The 24196-nt window shown below is 35.7% G+C and overlaps 1 protein-coding gene across 1 annotated transcript; it reads right to left on the bottom strand.

Annotated features, from left to right (window-relative positions):
• Positions 1-5290: 5290 nt before the first annotated feature.
• On the bottom strand, positions 5291-19914 carry LOC109000658 (vacuolar protein sorting-associated protein 41 homolog). Its single transcript, XM_018977611.2, has 19 exons — positions 19533-19914; positions 12551-12820; positions 12280-12459; positions 11801-12061; positions 11164-11296; positions 10989-11079; positions 10280-10382; positions 9668-9771; positions 9504-9597; positions 9242-9397; positions 9068-9130; positions 8827-8892; positions 8210-8410; positions 7457-7534; positions 7258-7377; positions 7086-7166; positions 6893-6978; positions 6092-6173; positions 5291-6003 (listed from the first exon to the last, which is right to left on the bottom strand). Exons 1-19 carry the CDS (start codon positions 19794-19796, stop codon positions 5569-5571), a joined length of 2868 nt encoding a protein of 955 aa, XP_018833156.1. The 5' UTR covers positions 19797-19914; the 3' UTR covers positions 5291-5568.
• Between the last annotated feature and the right edge of the window lie 4282 nt (positions 19915-24196).

Raw genomic sequence — 24196 nt, forward strand, 5'->3', positions numbered from 1 at the left:
TAAGTCTTTGATGCCAAGTTGGAAGAGTAGTCCGTTCACCAAGATTAGTGGAGGCAACGCCGGATTTTATTGAAGGAAAGACATACAAGCCATTACGAGTTGGACTTGTGAGGAGGGTTGTCCCTGTCTGAGACTCCTTCACAGAGAAATGAGTTGCATGAAACTCAAAGACACAAGAATTATGGATGCCGAATTGTAAAACAAATATTAGAATTTTTGAAATAGTTATACTATTTGAAGAACGACCACCACGGTTGTTTTGAAATCTGCTACCACCACATCCTATACCTTGTCTTCCACCGTGAAAGTGACATCTTCCTCTTTGATCTCAACTATTGTAATTAACAAAAGGCTCAATGGAAGGCTTAGCAGTATTAGCAACGTGAGAAGTCAGCTCTCGTGAATTAAAAGTAATTGATCAAGTTCATGTGATGAGAGAGGGTGTCACAAAAGATTCATAGGTTGGTCTAAAACCAGTGAGGAGGTAAGTGACAAATTCTTTGTCTAGGAGAGTATTACCCATTGCTGCCAATGTATCAACAAAGTTTCTGACCTTCCCAAAATACTCGAAGATGGATAGATCACCACAGGAAAGGTTTGTAAGCTGAAATCTAACTTGGAATTCTTTGGCTTGTGAGCGGAAAGCAAACATTGATTTTAAAGAGAGCAAAGTTCTCGTGTTGTGCTTGATTAAAGCACTTGACCAAGAACAGAATCTGAGAGTGAGAAGAACAAAACACTGAGCACCAGTTGATCTGTCCGCCTCCAAGTAAGGTAGTCTGAGTTGGTTTTAGGCTCACTATTGCCATCGGTAGGTAAAAATTGCTCAAGACAAGGAGAGGTTCGATCAATGTATCCATAGAGGTCTTGACCTCGGAGATATGCAGAGAGTTGGACCTGCCAGAGCAAATAATATTGGATGGTGAGTTTTGTGGTGACAACATGAGAAAAGGAAGAAAGTATGGAAGAGTGAGGTTGTGGAAGAGAGGAAGACGTGGGCATAGCCATGGATCACGAGACAGCTAATCGAGCTGCTTTGATACTATGTTAGAGACACTGGTTTTCTGAATTTCCAAGTTGTATTAATGGTACTGTGGCAGTGTGTATTTATACACTTAATAAGAGGAATCATTCTATTACAAGAGAATCCAAATAATTACAGAAAGGTAAAACCTATATTCTAGAATATTCTAAAAACTAATTTAAAATGGAAGGCATTGTGCTAATAGTTTCATCTTATTCGTAGAGTCGAATCTTGGTTTTAATTTTTTTATATTGTTATATCTGCCCCTTTAACAAAATGCACTGTACCATTATTATCCTTATGATAAGAACTTTGTATCACTCTTGTTTTTTTAACTTATTAACTGTATGCAACTAATTTTCATTTCTGTTTAACGTTTTCAAAACTTTTTTCTTGTTGTCATCTCATGTGTTGATCAAAATAGTCCCCATGATCTAAATTCCTTTTCTACTCGAGAGCCTACTATGACCTTTTTGTGTTTCTTTTGGTTTTGGTTGTTGTTGGGTGTTTCTCTTCCTGTCCCTTGAAAAAAATGAAAAAATGGTTGGTATCTGAAATTATTCCTTGAAGAAATTTATGAAATAAAGGTGGGGTTTATGTTTGGAATTATAATATTAGTAATCAATAAAAGATTGATTGCGCAGGAAGTGGGTAATGATCACCAACCTTGCATTAGCACACGAATGAACAAGAATGGGGCCTTTTACTGTTCTAGCTAGAGAAGCATCCACTATAATCAGAACTACTCAAATACCCCAAACTCATGAGCTATCATGAGTGCTATATATTGTTTCCTTATCTGGTGATTTTTCAGGAGTGAGATTGTGTATCATGTCACGAGAAGAATGTGTCTACACATACATCTACAAGGGAAGCTACTTTGCTAAAGAAATTTCTTGCACATATATTTTATCCCAAAATAGTCAGAGTTGGTTCACAAACTACAGGGAAAGCTACTTTGTAAAATAGCTAGATTCTAATGTTACAAGATATTTCTCAAAACAGAATCATAGTTGTTGTCATAATTTAATAGCCCAAAAAAAAAATATATATGTATCTTATGCTCTTGGTGCTATGTCTTTGTGTTGTAGTTCTATTGCATGAGTGTTTGTTCTTTAAATTGTTAATGATGCTTGCTTTTATCTCAAATTGCAGTTAAGACTTATGGAGCCTAGTGCTACTATACCTTTGTTGGGGTTTGAATCAATCCCCAATGTAATTCATTTGGATAGCTCTTCTCTACCTCCAAGTTTGGATGGCTCTTTACCTACAACTAATTCTAGTGGTCCCCCTCCTGTCACGCATAAAAGATCTCGGGATAGATCAGAAGTATAGGAGCATTTTACTAGGATTGAGGATGTGGATCTCAATGAGCACAAAGTGGCATGCAATTATTGTGGTAATGTTTTATTATATTATCCTAAAAAACAAGGTACTTCATCCTTCAAGTACCATAATGGGACATGTGAAATCGTTCTTGCTAGTGAGATTGGAAGGGATAACCCCCAATCCAAAACAACCGGAACTAGGAAGGGGGTGATGGTACAACTAGCAGTCCTAGTGTTGGACTTGCTAAGTACAATGAACAGAAGATAAGGTTGGTTGTACTTAAAATGATAATTATGGATGAGATACCATTTAGACGTGTCGAAAGTCAAGGGTTTAAAGAGTTTATGGCCACAATTGAGCCTAGATTTTCAATCCCTTATTGCATTACTATTATGCGAGACTGTTTGAAGTTATATATGTCAGAGAATGAAAGTTAAGGAACAAGTTTATAAGTTTATAACATCTAGTTATAAGATTTGCATCACCATTGGTTTATGGAAATCGATTCAAAATCTTAACTATATAAGCATAACAGCTCATTTCATTGATAATGATTGAAACTTGCATAAGAGAATAATAAATTTTATGAAAGTTTCTGATCATAAAGGGGCAACAATAGGATGAGAAATCAAGTCATTCATACTTCAATGGGGTATAAAGAAGATATTTAGCAGCACTGTCATCAATGCATCTTCCAATCAAACAGCCATTGATTATTTGAGGAAAATGACCAAAGTTAGATATTGTATGGTATTAGATAATGAGTTGCATGTAAGATATTATGGACATATATTTTAAATCTCATTGTCAATGAAGGGTTGAAAGAAGTTGATGAATCAGTTGTGAAGATCCAAAATGTAGTGAAGTATGTGATGAAGTCTTCTCTTACAAGACTCAATAAATTCAAGCTATGTGATGACAACCAAAATATATTGGGCGGTGGGCTACTTTCTCTTGATGTTCTAACCAAGTGGAACTCCACATATATGATGTTGAGTGCGACTCTAATGTATGGTGTAGCATTTGACTTGATGCAAGATGAAGACGGTCAATGTACCACATCTCTTGGAGGTTGGTGGGGGGAACCAAAATTTGATGATTGGTAAACCATTGAGAACTTTGTACAGTTTTTGAAGATTTTCTATCATGTCACTTTACGGATTTTTGGCTCAACTTATGTAACTTCAAATTTGTTCATTAAAGAAATTGCTACACTTCATAGCCATCTAAACAAATTTTCTAAAAGTGTTGATAAGAAGTTGGCAACCATGTCAGAGAGGATGCTATTAAAATATAAGAAATATTGGAGGGATTTTGAGAAGGTGAACAAAATCTTGTTTATTGCAGCTATACTTGACCTGTGCTCCAAGTTGGAAGTTTGGAAGTTTTGGTTTATTGAGTTTCTTGGTCCTGAGCGAGTATTTGAGCTTGTTGCACAACTAAGAGGAATCATTGGGTGGTTGTATAAGTAATATTCAAGTAGTGGCCAATCAATTGCTGGTGAGACCTAAAACAACATTTCTTATGATGATGTGAATGATCTCTATAGTAGGTATCGCCAATATCAAGCATCAAAAGGTGTTGTAGAGTCCAAATCAGAATTGGATGAGTATTTCAGGAAAGCCTTGAAGGATTGACACCCAACATTGATATTCTAATGTGGCGGAAGATAAACTCAAGCAAATATCTGATCCTTGTCAATATAGAACTAGCTATTCTCATATCTACTAGTGCTTCTGAGTCGGAATTCAACATTGGGAGTCATGTGTTAGATTCATTTCGAAGCTCCTTGACCCCAAAAATAGTTGAAACTCTTATTTGTACTCAAAATTGGTTGAAAGCTCCATCCATTAATTATGACTCCCAAGACTTAATGAAAGATGCTAAAAGCTAAAAGCTGAAAAATGGTAAGACACATTTTGAAATATCATATATTTTCATGTGGTTTTTTTAATAATTACATTTTTAACAATTTTTTTTTCTTCATGTAGAGATAACTTTGAATAATGTTTTGAATAGAGACAGTTGAAGAATATGAGGTATTGTAATTTCTTGATCAATTGGGATTTGTATTCATGACATATATTGAAATTCTAGCGACTTTCCACTTCCTTTGTATGTGTTATCCATAAATCTAGTTTTAAGTACAAGTCCATTGCTGTCTTCTGATGGTGATTTGGCTGTTATTGTTTTTCCTCTGTAGTTTTTGGCCTTCTAATGGTGATTTGGGCAATTTGATTCTCTCTGCATTGATAATATTGGGCAATTTTTTTTACTTTGTTTGTGAGACTGAGAAAAATGGAGTTTTTGATGACTTAAATGGTGCCGCTTGTATCTCATGATCAGATGCTAATTCTGTTCAGAATCCGTTTCTATTCGAAACTCGAATTCGGAATTCATGGTCAGAAATCACCAAACGGAAGTTCTTCATTTTCGGGTCAGGTCGAAAGGCTCAAATTCAGGTCGGGTGAACACACCAACGCAAGGTGCAAAGACAAATTACTTTTCATAATGTTAAATTGTAATTCTCAATCACACATACTAATGTAGCAGATTTTAAGTGGTTAGTAAATAAAACTCCTTAAAATATATCACACCATCCAGTAGATGTGACAAATATGAACCTCCCTTCTGTCTTCAATCCATGAAAGAAGATTTATTCTATTTCTAATGAAGTATAAATCATGTGAATCTTTCCCTTGTCATCCTTTTGTATACATAATTAGGATTATGTGTCGTATAACTTCTGAGCATATCAGATGTTTGTATATTTGGAATAAATTGCCTTTAGATTAAAGTGTTATTTAAACATTTAATTAACTGTTGCCAGACAATTCCAAGTCTTTACAGAACTGAAATCAGAATATATTGGTATTGGTAAAGGACGAAATTAAATTCTGAATTTCTTTCAGAAACCACAGCCCTCTACACTTCTACTAATGCAAGTCAGAGTATGAATTAAGATTACTCTGTAAATTGTAATCAAAGCCATGAACCAGAAAAACCCGATTTTTTAAGGCAACCCTAGGAAAACTGGCCGGAGAAAAATAAAAAAATCGACTCTCTCTACTCTCTATATATATAACTAATACAAAAAAAAAAAAAAAAAATCAATAATTGACGCACAAGAGAAAATGATAAACACTATATGCACACAAAAATACAGATACCCGGCCGCCTGCACAAGCAACAAGCTCACATGCACACCAGTACACTCAACTAGCAGCTGTAGTACATAAGATACAACGCATACGACGCGCACCCGACTGCGAACCTTCATCATCATCATCTACATCACCATTATCATGCTCATAGTCTACTACAGGCTCCCGAGAAGTGGCTCCATACTCTTTCTTGCCGCCAACATTATAGGTAGAATCCATAAGACAGTTCGTGTGATAAGCATGACAGCAAAAGAAAACGATGACCGATACATTTTGAATAGAGAAGGGATCAAAACACATGCAACACCTTGCACCCCCCTTAGTTTTAGACTTAACCTCCGTGGTTCTTACACTCGATGATTTTTCAGTCACCTGAGAAGACTTACTGCCGTTCCTCTTTGCCCGTGCTTCATCTTCTTCGTTGCTCAAGTAAATCCCATGTCTTGCCTCTTTGTAGTATTTAACCAAGAGGTTGACACAATCAGCCTATCACAATCACAGTAAAATTCCAGGCATTTCATACGGTTTTCTGTTTGAATAAAATGCATCGATGATATGTGAAACAAGGGAGTACCTTGAGGATATCATTGCAGCCATGTCTTAGGGATGTTTCAGTCCTGTAATCAGTAATGATCTTGACAAGTCGATCCCTAAGCCTGAATGAAGCAAAGAAAAAAGGAGAAATTACGTCATACTGAAGTTCTTATCTTTTGGTGACGTGGAACCTCACCAAGGAAAAGCCCTCCAGACCAACCCCTAAAGAGAAAACCCCAGATTGACATGACTCTACCTGCCAGAATATACCAAGTAATCTTGGAGAATTCCAAGACCGTCCTTTGACTACTAGGCCGCACCCTGACGGGTGATGTTTATTGATGTTACAGGTGAAAAACACCATATCTAGTCAATTTGGGGGCATATAAAGTGTAAAAATAATTAAACACTATAACCATCAACAATAACATTTTTTAATAATCGACGACAGCATAACATGCATGTTTACAGCATTTTACTCACAAAACAATAAGTTTCAGAGTAATGCTAGGTACAAGCCCCAAATAGACAAGCCCCATACAAGCCCTTTATAAAAAAGTGGGTCCCACTAATAAAGAATAGTATGCATTTAAGATCACTACTTGACAGAGTTGATAGACGGTAACAAGCAAAGCTCCTGAAAAACATGAAACAAGGTCTGGGCATGTATGAAACCACAAGAATTCACACAGAATCTATTGCATCTTCAATATATTGAGCTTCTCCTAGCACTGAGATATGTATTTATCATTAAATATTCAAGAAAAATTACAGTTTTACGAGGGAAGAGGAGAGAAAGGAGCTACAGGAAGAAATTAAGCATCATTCTGCTCTTACTAACCGAGGTATCTCCAAGCCATTGGGAACCATATTTACAATATAGAGAGGATCAAGATTTCCAACTGTGTGCTCCAACAAAACGCCGACCTGGTATTAGCAAGAGCAATTTGAGAAAAAATTGTCAAAGACAATAAGAAATATTCATCTGCATGTCCATACATACATTGAGTCAGGTGAATATGTTTGATACATACCATTTCAGGTTTGTGAAGACATTGGTTTATTAATTCTTCCCAAAGGTCATCATCATGCTGCATGGTCACAAACTCTACAGCCTGTGCCAATGATAATGCTTGCCTCATCACAACACCAAACTTCAAAATTAACCGAACTATAAATTAAATTTCCAAACAACATGCAAAGTACCTCCTCTATATCCCCTAAGTTATTTATAATGACAGCAAGGGCTTGTTTAGAATTCCCCATTCTTCCCAGGATGAAGACTTGCTCCCTTAGAAGATCTCTTCTGATGCAAATTTCATATGCCTGAGATTTGATTTCAGAGAATTAATTTATAAAACTATACATAAATTATTGAAACTGACCACGTGTTGAAGGTTCAAACCTTTTCAAGTGTATAATGTTGACTACTACGAAGAAAAGGAAGTAACATCTTTGGATCATAGTCTGCATAAAGCTCCACCTATCATGGTAAAATAAAGGACAAGAAAGCTTCAGACAAGCTGTGTGTGTGCTCAAATCCGTTTAACTGCACAAAGTGCTGCAATGACCAGATCCAAGATCGAGAAAGTAGGGAAAGAAAAAGATCCAATCCAATACTATAATTACCAATCTGCAATGATCGTAGCAGACAATATCAGGGATAAGCATCGTGAGAGAAGAACCCCTACTTCATTCTCTGACTACCACTAAGGTCAGACTATGGCTCCACCTGTCTCAAGGGAGTGCCTATAATTTTCGTCCATTTGCCCCCACGAATAAGGGTACTACTTTGGTTATGCCCAAATAGAGTACCAATCTCTGGCATCCATCACTTCCCCCATCCCTCCCTCCCTCTTGCCCTTTTTTTCAGGGATTCAAGTATTAATAAACTAATTTTCAGATATTTTCAGATACAATAAAAAAAAGTGATAACACTCATAAACCAACATGCCAAAATATGCATCTGAAAGTTTAAAAAATGGCATCTATGATTTAAAATTTCTAACAGGCTGCAAGAGGCTCAAAGAGGTCATAAAGAAAGAGCTGTGCAAGAAAATGCATGGTCTAGAGTTCAGTATGGATACATCATGGCTTGTGAGGATAAATCAAGATGACGGTCAATACATTTTTTTTTTTTGATAAGTTAGATGACTACCTGCATATCATGAAAATCCTTTCCAGCATGTGGATTTACTTCAAATAATGAATGGAGGTATAGGTGCAGGAAATATCTATGATCATGCTTATTGCTGGCGTTCAGAAGTTGTGAAACAACCTCAGATGGACTAATCAAGTCCTTATTTTGTATAAATAACGGAACTGCATGCTTGCAATCTATCATCATAAGTTGCACAACCTACATTGCAATAGGTAACACAAAAAGTAGTTAGAAATCTTATAATCGCATCAGAATGGGAAGCATGTAACAGAAACTAGCATGCCTAACAGGAAAAAGGGAAATAAATCATCCATTTACGTTCTCGTATTTTGCAATATATATGTTTCCAAACCCAGCTATTCAGGAATTAGGCTCCATTGAGTTCAACAGTGTTGTAGAGAATTTCCGTGAGAGCAACCACCTGATTAATGATATATAGCAGAGCCTGCTATGCTATGTTCTTCCTCAAAATCTATAAAATGGCCTATTAATATGCAACAAATATTGAACTGACAAAAATTTCTACTTGGAAAACAATGATAACAGCAAACATAGAAACCTATAGATAGACTAGTAACACCATAAGAATCTCAGCTGATTTTTCATTGACATACCTTTTCACGAATTGCATGATGCAAGTTATATTTTTCGATGAAGTCAAAGACTTCTGGCTTCATAAGCTGAAAATGATACCCAAAATAATTAAGAACAATGTAGCCGATTTGTTAGAACATAATACAGGGGTGCACCACCATAATTTTCCAAAGAATTTAACATAAACATTTTATCTAGTATGTTAAATTCTGGTGTTGGATGTTTGTGAATTAATCTTCCACATGCATCAGTAACACTTACATCAGCATAGATTGAAAAGGCTTTCTCATATTGCCCATCAATTATATACAACTGTGCTAGTGCCTGACAGAGAAAAGGAACGCATAAATAATAAGATTAAGTGATCAATATATATAGGAAGCACGTGGTATTAATAGAGAAAAAAATGAGAATGTGCATGTTTGTCTCATGAACCTCTTTGAGCGGATCAGTCATGGATGAAGTATTAAGCTGCGGTTCAATGGCCGAAATAACAGGCAATGCAGAATAAATCACACGTGGCCAAGATTTGACAGTTGACAAGAGATCCTCATGGAAAGAAGGATTTGTAGCCAAAGCTACAAGAGCAACCTATAGCACAAAAAGCAACAAGAAGTCTTTAATTCCAAGTTGGCACAATAGAAAGAAAAGAAAAGATATCAAAGATTTTTAGGCACAATATTTTTTCCTAACGGACCTCATAAGCAGTATCACGCAGTCTTGGGTTTTCTGTTGGTATGTATGGAACCAACACAGGAAGCTGACGTAGATGAGCAAAGTGGAAGACCCATCTGAGAAAAGAAGCAGCCCACCATCAGTTAGTTAGATGAATGGTACAAATAACAATAAGGCAGGCAGTACCTTTCCCATGCAGAAGCAGATCCTCGCAACAATTTGGGACACAAAGATGCAGCTTCAGCGTACTTCCTTTCCACAATCAAATGATCGAGATACCTAGATCCCACCTACAAATATAGCAGCCATATTGGTCAAACTATGCCACAAAGCATATACAGAAGGCAAATATTGGAAATGTGGAGGCAATAACTAAAAAATACTATTATATCATAGTGCAAAAAATGCAAAATAGTCATCTTCAATATAAAATTATCTCTAAAAATTAATTACTATACTGATGAAATAAAGTGATTTTCAATTGACCAAAACTAGTATCCTGTGACTCAATATGGTACTCCAATACTCTCAATTCAACGAGGAAAGGTAATACATGAAGTATCAGGATGTGGTATCTTATGCCATGCCACAACCAAACAAAAAAAAACACTTCTGTGGTGTCTACAGAAAGTTATAGCCCTGGATAGGGAAAAAAGAGATGAATATACAAAAGATTCACTAGCATCCCGAGGAGTGAAAACACAAGCGTAAACGCATGCTACATCCACAGGCTCATGTATGTTTCATGTAAATGAGAAGAAAGTGAATATAACTGCAACCAGAAAATACTAAAAATACCTCATCGAGTAGCTCACTCCGGCCCTGACCAGCTTCAACAGCTGCCAAAGCTTTTTCATGCCACCCATGTTGAAGAAGCCAAGCAATATGATCTTCGGTGTCCCTAACAATAATTAGTGCATTTTAAGTTACATGCATATTTGCAACACTACATGGACTGTTAGAGCAATAGAAGAATTTTTACACGAAACATTTTATGCACTATTTAAAAGAAGCAAGTTAACATTTCATAATTCAAGACTTTCTATCAACACAACCAAACAACCATAGAAAACTAAGGTTAAAGTGTAGCGTTATAACTTATAACTTCTTTAAAAATTCAACAAAACCCATCAAATCCCTTGAAAATTTTACCAAAGTAATTATTTGTTACTAACTAATATCACATACCTAAATTTTGAAATCCATGACATTAATTTGACTCTGGATTTACAACTAATTTCAATATCCTTTTTTCTTCATTCAAGATACTCATATACCAGTATGAACAGAGATGATGCATTTAACATGTAAAAAAAACCAGAGATGATGCATTTAGATGTATGAAGATGATTACATAATAATCAACCTTAATATCGATTTCTTTTTCCGTGAGTTCGTCGTGATGACCAAATCAATCCTTAGCACCAAATTTATAATGTTAAAATACACCATCCTTGTAGTTTCTAATCTATAAGGAAGCTACAAAATAAGAAACAACCATACTAACCTTGGTTTTGCAATAACTACATCCTTTGGGGATACAATATAATACAATGGCTCATCACCTGCAGCCCACTGACCGCCAGCATAGCTGCTACCTACAATGACAAAAAGTATTACACCAATTTAAATATAATAGTCTTATGTGCATAAACATGAATGTCACTGACAAAGACATTAACCTGAGAAAGGAGCATAAGCTAGGGAATAGTCCTTTGCCTTGTAATGCTCAAAGCCATGAACAGGCAGGGCATCTGTTGAATGTTCATCATTACTCCATGTTACTATGCGTACTTCTGGTCTCTGTGCATGTCCCTGGTTATAATTAGATTTTCCCGTGTCAGAAACTTTCTTTGGTAAGTTTCCCGTGACATAATCACACCTTCCCCAGAAATTCATATGCATCAGGAGAGATATACACCAAGAAGTAGTTTCAATAAGAGCAACAAACTTGCAACAAATATATTTTCCAACGCAGAAATTACCAGGAATTTTATAATTAACGAGGTACAAATAGTACCAAAAGATTGTTACAATAAAATAGACAGAACAAATAATTTAAACAACTAAAGGGGAGAAAACTCATCATATACTTTGCCATCAAAAGGACAGTTTAAGAACTCGTAAAGAAACTGTAGGAGTTACAAAAACCACTATCAAGGTGGCTCAGATTCAGCAGAAACTTTCTTCTATTAAAATTGATGCTTTAGTTTCAAGAATTATATAAATAAAATATTTGCACTGTGAACTTCGAGTACAAGGCACGAGGTCAAATAGGGGAACTCCAAAGTATTTCATACAAGGCAAGGGAGAAAGTACCTGCCGTGATGGAAGGTTGCTACTAAATTGCTTCTCCCCATCTTCTTCCCCAGGAATATATGCTAGAACAACCAAAGTGTCACCAAAGGGAGCAACTCCAGAAATGAAATAGCTGGTTTGGAAAGATGCCACAATATCCACCTGGTTCATACTTGGCATTGGAACATGTCTATATGTCCCATTAGTTGCTCTATGCTGATTCGTTCTAATGGATGCAATTTTTATGGATGTTCCCCAGCCAATGACCAAGAGAGTGTCATCCTGAATGAGATGAGAAGTAAGCCAAATCCCAAAATTTTTGGAAACAACAAAACACTTATGCATAGTGCATGTATTCACATACACAAATATACGCAAATATAGATGTGTAAGTGTGCATGGTGTTGTAGCTCTTCAGACTATTGCTGCAAGCCTGAAACAACTGCACTGGCTTGCATTAAGCATTTCCTAATACAAAGCCAAGTTAATCTTGGACAAACCTGCCAAACTAAGTGAGGAACCAAAAGTTCAGGATGTGGGCTTCCTCTTGGTCTTTCAATAAATGTTATACGCTGATCATCTGCAGTGTCATAAACTTTCACACCTGCATCATTAGCCCAAGCAATGAGACTTGTTCTCCATTTCACCGAATGAATTGGACCTTCACCAGAATGCAAAACCTAGAAAACAGATCAATTTTATTTTAGTTTCAAGAAACCAAACGATACAAAGCATTTTTCCCATGCTATTAGCCAGCACACTAGTACAGACCTGATCACGATAGCCTAGCCATTTCTTGGTATTATAATATAAATGACCTGCTAAACCACCAGCTACAAATCTTCTTGACGTTTTTCTTGCATAATCTGGGTCCAGAGCAATAGCTTTCATCGGGCGATGATACTCAAACTTCATTTTCTCATCAGTGAAAAGACTGTTTATTACAACAGATCCATCATCAGAACAGCTTCCTACATATTCTCCTTCTATATCGAAGCTAAGGTCATTGACGACTGCTTTATGAGCATGGAATTCCTTAACCTGTGAAGAAGAAAATAAACTAAATATTTCAAACCTAAAGCATACAATTTTGCTTACAAAAAGTAATATTTTGCAATCATCCATCAGCTGAAATCAGAATAATAAGTGAGCCTCAAAAGCTCAATTTTTGTATAAGTGATGCAATTTTATTAAAAGCAGACGGGCACAACCCAAGTACGCAAGAAACACACAATAGGATACGCCCAACTAGCAAAAAAAGAAAAAGAGCAAAAGCCTTGAAATGCAGAAAGCTATAGAATTGGGAGATGTTGTGAGCAACCATCCAAACAGAGAGGAAGTTGAATATTATGCGTTTTAACTCTTTCACCATGCTCTTGCAGTGTTCAAAAGTTTGGGCATTGCGCTTCTACCAAACACACCACATTAAGCACAAAGGCAACATGCTCCAAACTTCTAAATATCTATGATTTCCAAAAGGACTCCACCAACATACCAACAACTTTATTTCCTGCTAGGGCATAACCCACTCAATATCAAAAGTGTTGAAAATTGTTGCCCACAATTCCATAGCCAACTCACAATGTAGTAGAAGATGAGGCATAATCTCCACTGAGAAACCTGAGGAGAGCCCCTTTTCACAATAGCTGACAATATTTTACTCGGTGCCTACACCACATTGAATAGTAAAGGGGATAAAAGAACCCCTCTCAATCCTTGTGAGCTGTTAAAGAAGCCTAAGGGGGTGTCATTTATCAATGCCCATAGAAATACAATGTGCCATCCACTCACACCATCTCTTCCAAAATCAGTTATCTCCTCAGTATATACAACAAGAAGCCTCAATTCACATGATCGTATGCCTTCTCCCTATCCAATTTGCGGAGCACACCTAGAGTCCCTAATCAAGTTATACTATCAAGGCATTCGTTAGTTGTGAGAACTGAGTCTAAAATTGTTGCTCTTTGATGAAAGATTATGAGATCTAGAGATAATTGTCACCAGCACTGTCTTCAACCCCTTGGCAAGAACTTTTGAGATGATTTTGTAAACAATACCTACTAATCTAATAGAATGAAAGCCCTTAATCTTAACCACCCCAAGTATCTTGTAAGGGTGACAAAGGTAGCATTGAGGCTCTCCTCAAACTTGCATCAAGCATAGAAATCATGCGGTACATTTATCAAGTCTACTTTGAAAACCTCCCAAAAAGTTTGAGAAAATGCTAACGAGGAATCATCGCAGCTTGGGACCATATCACCATTTAGAGCCTTCTCCACCTCAAAAACCTCACTCTCCTCAGAGGCTTTTTCCGAACACATCAAACCCTCCAAACCCTCTTCACCAATTGAATCAATGCTAGGACCACCCAACTTGAGCCTCTGGGGGAACTATGCAGAGTAAAGACAGTTGTAGAATTTCAAGATATGCTCCCTACCTTGTGTTGTACAAAGAAAATTATCAACTAGTAACTCTCTTTTTTACAAGTAAAAGTGCTCCACTAATAACTAGAGAATCAAACGTGTTGTTTTTGCTGTTCAAATTGGCCAGCAGATGGAAAAATTTTGTATTCTGGCCTTGCTCCTTGTGCCAAAGAGCACCTGATTTTCAGTCTTCTACACATGTTTTCTCTAGGAGAACAATCATTTCAACTCACTAGAAACCTCAGACCTTCTCATCAACTCAGACCCAGATAAAGTGCGTTATTTTGCAAGAATACCCAGTTCTCCATAAAGTGTTGCTTCATTTCCCCAACATGGCCAAACATCTCCATTCCATTTTCCAATATAATTTCAGGGTTTTCATTGCTACCCAAGACATAATTGGGCGAAACTTCAAATTATAGCATCTCCACCACTATTTCAACATGGACACATATTCTCAAACTCAAAATACCATTTTCTCCACACCTTATCACCACAGGCAAGCACCAAATGAAATGGTCTGGGAGTAGTCTAGGAAGCTGCTCTATGAAAATTTTGAGAGTTGGGCTTCCCAATCAGAACAGTAGAAATCTTTCAAACAATACAACCACCCTAGAAAAGAAGGAAAAAAAAAAAAAGAAGAAGAAGAAGAAAAAGGAAAAGGTCAACTTAGTTTCTTGTAAACAAAAAATATCCGCCTCCAAGACCTCAATAACTTCTTGACATTGATGTCTATCCCTCTTTTTGTAGCCCCTCACATTACAAGATAAAACCTTAGGCTTCATTCTCAAAAAGATGACCCAACCCCTCTACTGCTGCCACTACAAGGATTACCTCCCTTGTAAAGATAATTAACAGAGCATTTTAACCTCTTTTAACTCTTATTTCCTTCTAACTACAGTTCTAGAAGAAGAATGAGGATTTGATAGAACTTTGTAGGTGCAGCAAGCCTCAAGGGAAATAAACAGTGCCATAGTAATTTACAACAAAACCCTCACAGAACATACTTATGAAATTATAAAATCCTTGCACCTTCTATAAAATCCACATCAAACATTTTGGTGAAGGAGATACAAACTCCTCTACTACAACTAGAGTACAACAATTTATTGATTCAAAGAAACTTGAACTCTGCCCAGAATACGCAATTAAATTTGATGAAGTCAGCCCCTTCTTATCTATGCAACATGCTTTGCCTCAACAATTCCAGCTTGATCCTCACTGAGGCCTTTTCCCTTACTCTTCACTACTAAGGAGCCTTCTCTAAGGCCACAAATAATGTCCCACTTAGGAGTCATTTGGATTGAGAAATACTCTCAACTCATCTCATCTCATCATTACAACTTTCTCAAATTCTCACACAAATTTTTTTTTTTTATAAGTAAAAATATTAAATATATATATATATATATCAAAATGAGTAACCAAGTACACTGATGTATACAAGAGAACACCTTGCCAATAATAGAAAACCCCTAATAACCCATAAATCCCGTGAAAAACAACCTAAAATACACCAAGCCCGACCCCAACCCCTTGTTTCCAGTAGAACTAAAACATTTTTTTTCATAAGTAAACGGTAGTATAAATAAGAATAGGCAAAGCCCAGGTATACAAGGTGGAATACAAGAGATAGGACCTATCTAGTTGCTAAAAACGAAAGAAGAAAATCATGTACAATTAGGCCATTAAAATCTACAACACTAGCCCATAGAAGTAAGGTGCGGCAAAATAAAATTCTAAGATCCTCTATTGTCCGCTCCTTATTATCAAATGTACTAAAACATATAATAAACAATTCAACTTTTTCAAATTTCAAAACAATATTAATATTAAAAAATAATATTCTAACAATATTTTATTCAATTTTCAACTTTCATTTAAATCATCTCATCTCATCTCACCATCCAAACAGTTCCTTAATCAACCTTCCCACTATAGCCCAAATGATCCTTGCCTAGGACAGAGGAAACACCCTCTACTAAAAACTCATTAGGAGGTGCTTCCAAGAATAGAACTCGGCACTAGCACCTCCATCGGCAATGTTTGTGCAAAACTATATGCTGAAAAAAATTGGAACCTCTTCATATTTTAGCTGAAGATTTTTTTTTTTTATAAATATTTTAGCTGAAGATATTAAGACTATAAGTTCACAAATGTATTAAGACTCTAACAATGTAGAGTAAGTGATAACTAACATTAAGGTTTCAGGTTTCTCGGTGGGAGATACCCATGGTTCCACTATTATTTTTCACCTATTGTTTGCAGATGACACTTTGCTTTTTTGTGAGGCAAATGAAGAGCATATACAATCTTTGACGGCCATCATACTTTGTTTTGAAGCGGTATCCGGGTTGAAGGTTAATCTTGCCAAGACAGAGATGGTTGCGGTTGGCGTTGTTAGCAATATTAGAGGGTTGGCGAATGTTTTGGGATGTGGGGTTTCTTCGTTGCCATTGAAGTACCTTGGTCTCCCGTTGGGGGCTTCTTTCAAAGCTAAGACAATTTGGGAGGGGGTACTGGAAAAATTTGAGCATAGGTTGGCCGGGTGGAAAAGGTTGTATCTCTCTGAAGGGGGGCGAATCACACTTATTAAGAGTACCTTATCCAACCTCCCCGCATATTACTTATCTCTATTTCCCCTCCCCGCTAGTATTGCTTCTAGAATAGAGTAGCTTCAACGGGATTTTTTGTGGAGTGGGTTAGGAGATGAGTTTAAGTTTCATCTAGTAGGGTGGGAAAATGTATGTTCCCCTTTGAGAGACGGTGGATTGGGGGTTCGAAATGTGAGGGCATTCAATAAGGCACTCTTAGGAAAATGGTTGTGGCGTTATAACCATGAAAGGGGGGCTTTATGGAAAGGGGTGGTGGATATGAAGTATGGAAGTGAAAGGGGGGGGTTGGTGTTCTAAAGAGGGTAGGGGAACATATGGAGTGGGGCTATGGAAGTTTATACGAAAAGGTTGGTGCTCTTTTGCTAGTAATACTCGACTGCGTTTGGGGGATGGTAGTAGGATCAACTTTTGGCAAGATGTGTGGTTGGGAGACACGGCCTTGAAGGATGCTTATCCCATGATTTTCAGTATTGCACGGGAAAAAGAAGCTATGGTGGCTGACTTGCGGGTTATTAATCAAGGTTCACAGGAGTGGATCATTAACCTCACTCGGGATGTACATGATTGGGAAGTGAGTGAGCTGGTGGGATTTCTGAACATGCTGTACAACCTTTCTATAGCTGCCACTTTGGAAGATACAATGGTATGGTGCCCCTCTAGGAAAGGGAAATTTTCGGTAAGCTCTTTTTATGATTCTATTACTATGCCTCAAAGGCATATATTCCCTTGGAAGAACATTTGGAGGATTAAAGCACCTACAAAGGCTGCATTTTTTGTGTGGACGGCGGCTCTAGGAAAGATTTTGACCTTTGATAATCTTAGAAGACGTGGTCTCATTATTATGGACTGGTGTTGTTTGTGTAGAAAAAGTGGGGAAACGGTGGACCATTTACTTCTTCATTGTGAGTTTGCTCGAGATATCTGGAATTATTTTTTCAGAAAAATGGGTATAGCATGGGTGATGCCGGGTAGGGTGGTTGATTTGTTAGCAAGCTGGAATGGGATCTCAGGAACACCACAGATTGCAGCAGTGTGGAAGATGGTTCCTATATGCATTCTCTAGTGTATATGGAATGAACGTAATGAAAGACTTTTTGAGGATCAAGAGCGCTCTTTGGAAGAGTATAGGAGCTTTTTCTGGAAGACTTTGTTTGTGTGGAACATTGCTCTTGATTTGAATGATCTTAGCTTTCATGATTTCCTTGTAGCTGTTTCGAGTTCTTAAATAGGTGTATTCACATGTATACTTCTAGTGTACTTGGGCTATGCCTACCTTCATATCAAAAAAATAACTTATTACTTATCAAAAAAAAAAAAAAAACTAACATTAAGCCAGGTCCATCTCAGTTTAAAAAATATGTTCAGAGGCTTTTGTCTTTCTGTGATAGGTAAACTGCCACTAAAGGCCATGTGGATGACTCATTAGACTCCAATAAGAAACTCTAATGAAACAAGGACTGCAGTTCCCATTAAAGCCATTGGCATCTAAATAGGATAGTAAATAGAAAATAATATTAAGGCCCCTTTTGGATACAGGAACGGTTTCATCTCATCTCATCATTACAAATTTTCATACAAACTATAATAAACAATTCAACTTTTTCAAATCCCAAAAAATAATAATGTCAAAAATAATATTCTAATAATATTTTATTCAACTTTCAACTTTCATCTAAATCATCTCATCTCATTTCACTATCCAAACGGGACCTAAGTCTATATGGTGAGAAATGACTCAATTAGTTTTATAGAGATAGATAGATAGATATATATACATATAACTACTCATTGAGTCATTTCTCACAATATAGACTTAACATTATCCACGAGAAGAACAAACTCCTTTGGTTTAAATTGATTCGCTAATGACATGGTCCAGTTTGTGCGATGAGAAAGCTCCGTTCTAAAGATAGCAATCAAATAAGGCATGTTTGGATAGACAAATGATTATCAACACTTCTCAAAATTTCATTCCTAAGCATCACTCTAACACAAAACACTTTTCAATTTCAGATTTTCAACATTTCAACTTTTTCATCTAATCATTACCTACTCATTATCCAAACACAAAAACCAATACAACTTTTACAAAATTCAAAATAAAACACAAAAATCAATTAAACTTTTACAAATTTCAAAACAAAAATAATATTAAAAATTTATATTCAACTAATTCTTTAACTTTATAATATTTTTATTCAATTTTCTCTTTCTTTTCCTAAAATCCAATAAAACATCTTCACTCAAACCATTTTTACTACTATTCACAAAATCTTGAGATACTCTAGGTGTCCATACATTCCCTAAGACTCATTAGATCAATGATCGCATGGACTTTAACAGGTTAACAGTGTTAAATCAAAGAGTAGCATCTACAATGTTCAATGCGCCAGTCGGAATTTGATGCTTTAGCAAATGGCCATAGTTTTTTTTTTTTTTTTCCATCAGATCAAAGCACAACAATATTATTAACTCGTGTCAAATAGTTCATGGAAAAAATTTACTGAATCTACAATCCCAAAAAACAGCTCATTTATGACTCCTATGCTGAATTCTAACACCCAACAGAGTTCAAGGAAAATAGAGATGAAACAAGCTCCAAATTTAACCCGCAAAAATTCAGAATTTCCTACAATCCAAAAAGAAAAGCTAATCTCGGAAAAAAGAATTACTAAATGGGTAAAAATAAACGCGATTTGCAATATCGTCGCTGACCTGGTTCCCAAGAAAATCGAGGATGTGGATGGTACCGCCGTGGGTACCGAGAGCGATCATGCGCTCAGCAACCGCGATACACGACGCCGCATCGCTCGCCAGCAGGGACGGTATACTGCCCCCCATTCTCTGGTACTTAAGCCTCGGCTCATCTTCTTCCTCCTCTTCTTCTTCTTCTTCTTCCTCGTCATCGTCTTCTTCTTCGTCCACTTCTTCTCTCTCATCGTCTCCCTCGACGCCGTTCTCCGAGGGAATCGGAGCCATTTGGAGAGTAGTTCCGGGTGTCCTCGTCGGTAAGGAAAGAGAGAATAATTGAGAGAGAGAAAGAGAGAGAGGTGTTTTGGGCCTTTTTCGTTAAAATCAATCGGTTATTTCCTCCTACGAAGCTTATGGTCAGTCTCTATTATTTATTTGCAAAACAACAAAACGAGTGATGACGAGGGATGCCCTCCGGGAATAAATCTGCTTTATTGTGTGAAGCAGCACACTTAACGTGCTGGGATGAAAAAAAAATAAAATAAAATAAAAAAAAAATTATGTGAAGTGTATTGAGAGTGTGATGAATAGTAGAGTGTGATATAGCAATAGAAAAATATTTACATCAGCTCCACACCAGCACACACTCAACCTAGCCATCGACAGTGTAAAAAAAAAAAAGTGATCATGAGAGTATGTGTCTTTGGTGGGGGCTGATAATCTCTGCCCTCCGGCCTTCTCTCCACTCCTCAACTCTCTTTTTTTTTTTTTTTTTTTTTTTCATCTTTTATATTTTTAGGTCAGGTCACTGCCAAATGATGTTATTGCTCTACAATTGGCCAGCTACCACTTTAATTATGAAAAATCACTGCCGTTCTGCATTTATAATGGTCCAACAAATATAAAAGTATATTTTTAAGTTTTTATTTTTTAAAATATGCACATTAAAATATCAAAACCCTCTACTTGCTTCCCAAGTTACTCTATGTTCTTAATTTAGTCATTTTTAGATACATAAATACTTTTATTTCATCATATTTTTTATCATCTCATCATTATAATTTTTTTAAATTTTTATATAAAATATAATAAACAATTCAACTTTTTCAAATTTTAAAACAATAATAATATTAAAAAAATAATATTCTAATAATATTTTATTCAACTATTATTTAAAATCATCTTATTTCATCTCACTATTCAAACAAAACCTTAGTCTCACGCACTTTTTTTAAAATTAAAAGAAGTACTAGGGTTTGTCATGAAAAGTTGATTTTTTTTTATATGATTCAAGATATTTCTTACTTTTTTTAAATGAAGTGCATAGAATTTGCACTCTTTCAAACTGTATAAATTATTTCCCTTTTTAAATATTGTACCTTTATCAGACATTATGAAGGCAATATAATTTACATGAATATATACCAATGATGACAACCATCTTCATTCCATATAAAAGGCTTAGCTCAAACTCAATATGTGATATAGTTAACCCAAAAACTCAATATTTGGTTGTAGAGCTCAAAGCCCATATAGGCATTGACTCCACAAGTTGTAAGCATGATGATGCCTAAGGAAGTGTCACCTCCAAATGTTTGATATTGATGAGGAAATGGAAAGCAAGGCCAATTGCATGGATTAGGTACATAATTAAAGGGATAGAAGTCACCATACATGAAGAAGATAATGATAACATGAATGGGGATAATGAGATAAGTAGAATGATATGGTTGTTTGACCTAGATAAATAACTTTATGGTTTTATTTTTGAACTATTTTTTAAAGAAAATTATTTATTTACAAGCTCGCTTATTGACATGACATTAATGGCGTAGAAGTTTGCCTAACCAATATAACATGAAACATAGTTATGTTTTAAGGTTTTTTGAATCCATAAGTGATGTGCTTACAAATCAACTTGTAAGCAAAATAATATTTTGGAAATTCACTCACCACCACCTCTAACATGATGTAATGTTGTATTATGTTATTATCATTGGATTTGGAATTGATTCTCATCTTATTTTAAATGATTGTATGATTTAACTTGTATATCAATGGTACAAGTTGTTCAACACTTTTTTTCCATTCGTGAGAAATGAATACATTTGCAGTTCTAAGATATGCAAACATCGCGCATTCCTGTTAAGAAAATAGATAAATCTAGATCATACATGAAAATATTTTTTTTTAATAATTAACTCTATTTTTTTTTTTTTTTAAAATGAATACATGAAATTTTCAAACTGTATCTAACATTACATTTCATTTACAATCATAAATGCAGCCGTGATTGTATGAACTATCAACGACAAGACAAATGTTAGACGTGTCACAAAAATTTGCCAGTCATGGCATAGCCAAGTTGCTTCAAATAGAGTTAACGTGGTCACATGAGCATTATAAAAAAATGATCATGAGTTGTGACTACAAAGAAATGCACGTTGCATGTTGTGGCTCCCCACCCACTTAGAAGAGAAAAGGGCATTCTATTAATTGATGCAAGACTGTCAATGCAATGGAAAAGTGTAATTCTGTTGGACATTCATGTCCATATGTTTTCAAAATATATAGTTTGGCTGATAATTAATGGTAAATAGAAATCGATAGAAACAAAAATTCTAATTCTAAGAAGGGATAGACATATGATCTGGATCCAATAGCATTTAATACTGCCTGTATAAGATTTTCAAGATATTGTGAATTTAATATAATTTTTTAATACTCTATAATCTTTCAAGTTTTACATGATTAAACCATCCAAGTTGAACTTCCAAAACCAATCTTCCACTAAAACAAAACTGTTTAATTGTGATCAATTATTTACTACAAAAATTACTATTTTCTGTTAAAATGAATTTATTTTTATCGTAAATAGTTATTCTCGTTACAAATAATCCGTTATAAATACTCGTTTTCCTTGTAGTGAATTCCGAGAAGTAACTGTTTGTCTTCTAAATTGAAATACTCATTTATAAGTACTGAAAAAAAAAATAATTTGAATACTGATCACATGCATCATAATTATGTTTTCATGTAGGGTTTGCATTTAGCTGTTTGTATCTTTACTTTTTAGGTTTATAGATAAATATGCAAGGCTTATGCAGAAATTAGAGACAGTCAATATTGAATTTTTCATGGTATATATGGTCATCTCTCTGATATTTATATTTTCTGCTTCATTGCCCCTTATTTTATTATTTAAAAGCTTGAAAATGCTTGGAATTTCTGTCTAAATTGGTTTTTCCTGATTTAGTATATTGTTTCAGGGGATATGACAATTGTTTGGGGTTTTTTTTTTTTCTCTTTGTATTTGAAACATTTGGTCAGCAAATCCCCAGCTCAAGTGGAAAAGGCTTAACCGACTCTCTTAATTGTATGTGATTCTTTAAATCAATTTCTACTATCATTTTACCCGTTTTCTTCATTCATTTCATTCTTTATCTCTTTACCTTCTTTTCTAGTTTGGTTCATATATCAATATGATTGTGGTTGATCTATTTCGAGTTGTAACTAAAGCATATATACTTAAAGATGATAAGTCATCTTGTGACTCTCAGATCGCTAAAGACAGCCCTCATGTCCAGAATAACACGACACCAGTCCTCTTCCCCCACCTTCCTGAACACATGATATACACATGCAGATGTTACATCTATGAGTTCTTCCAGTACAAATTTTGGTCACTTTCCAGGAACATCTTTTGGTCTCAAGGTATTCATTCTAATATTCGATAATTAAAGGTACTTGTTTGAATAGAATGATTGTGTAATTGACACAAATTTTCCATTCTCATAATTACCTTCCTGTTACTAGCAATTTGGAATGTTTTTTCTTGGGTCTTTGCTCCCCTCTCTAGTTTCTACTTCAAGGGAACATCTTGAGATATGTATATATATCTTCTGCGAAGAGATCCTGGTAGAGATTTGATCATTGCCAACGTTGTTGACAGTCCACAGATGCATACAGTTATTAAAAGCCATTCAGTGAGTTCACAAATTCGACTCCTAGAATTCTTATGTAGATGGAGGACGGGTATGCTTCTGTCTATATGTTTCAGGAGGTTCCTCATCCCCCTCTGCTTCATGTGCATGCCAATTCTGAGTATCACAGTTACATGTCTTGGTCAAACTTGCAACTCCAACAGATGGTCACAGAAATGGTCATGATGGAAAATTGCCTCTGATTTTCAAGTTTGAACCTTGTGTTTGTGAAGGAAATACAAAAGAACCAGTTTCTAGAAACAATTCAGGATGGATTTCAACTTTTTTCAGTGGTTAAACTGCTTATAATGCTTTCTCATCCCCATGCTCAGCGTGCAGTCAGCACTGTCTATTTGGTTACATAATTATTACTGAAGCCATTGGTAGTATATGTGTGCCTACAAATAATAAGATCATTATGTTACAGGAAAGATGTGCAGGCGCTGATACTTTATCTCTTGTTGCTCAAATATTGTATAGATCTAAAGCTCATCTCCAATTCATGCTTCTGCAAAATATTGGAACTACAGCTGAAATTTTTCTATACAATCTCTTGGAGCATTCAGTAATTTTAATGGTGTCTGTTAGATGAATTTCTATCTGATTGGAGAGTCACTGCATACGTGTGCATTGCTTGTACACATGCAATACATTCATTAAAATTTACATCTTATCTGTTTACTTTGTTCAAAACTAAGTCTATCA

The sequence above is a fragment of the Juglans regia genome, chromosome 14, assembly GCF_001411555.2.
Source record: "Juglans regia cultivar Chandler chromosome 14, Walnut 2.0, whole genome shotgun sequence".
NCBI lineage: Eukaryota > Viridiplantae > Streptophyta > Magnoliopsida > Fagales > Juglandaceae > Juglans > Juglans regia.

Bases quoted from the DNA above. Each gene is read 5' to 3' on its own strand.
- LOC109000658 (XM_018977611.2), bottom strand. From the start codon at position 19,796: ATGGCTCCGATTCCCTCGGAGAACGGCGTCGAGGGAGACGATGAGAGA. The intron at 12,062-12,279 runs GTTTGTCCAAGA...CATCTCATTCAG, and splicing joins TTCCTCACTTAGTTTGGCAG to GATGACACTCTCTTGGTCAT. The intron at 10,383-10,988 runs GTTAGTATGGTT...AATTATTGTTAG, and splicing joins GTAGTTATTGCAAAACCAAG to GGACACCGAAGATCATATTG.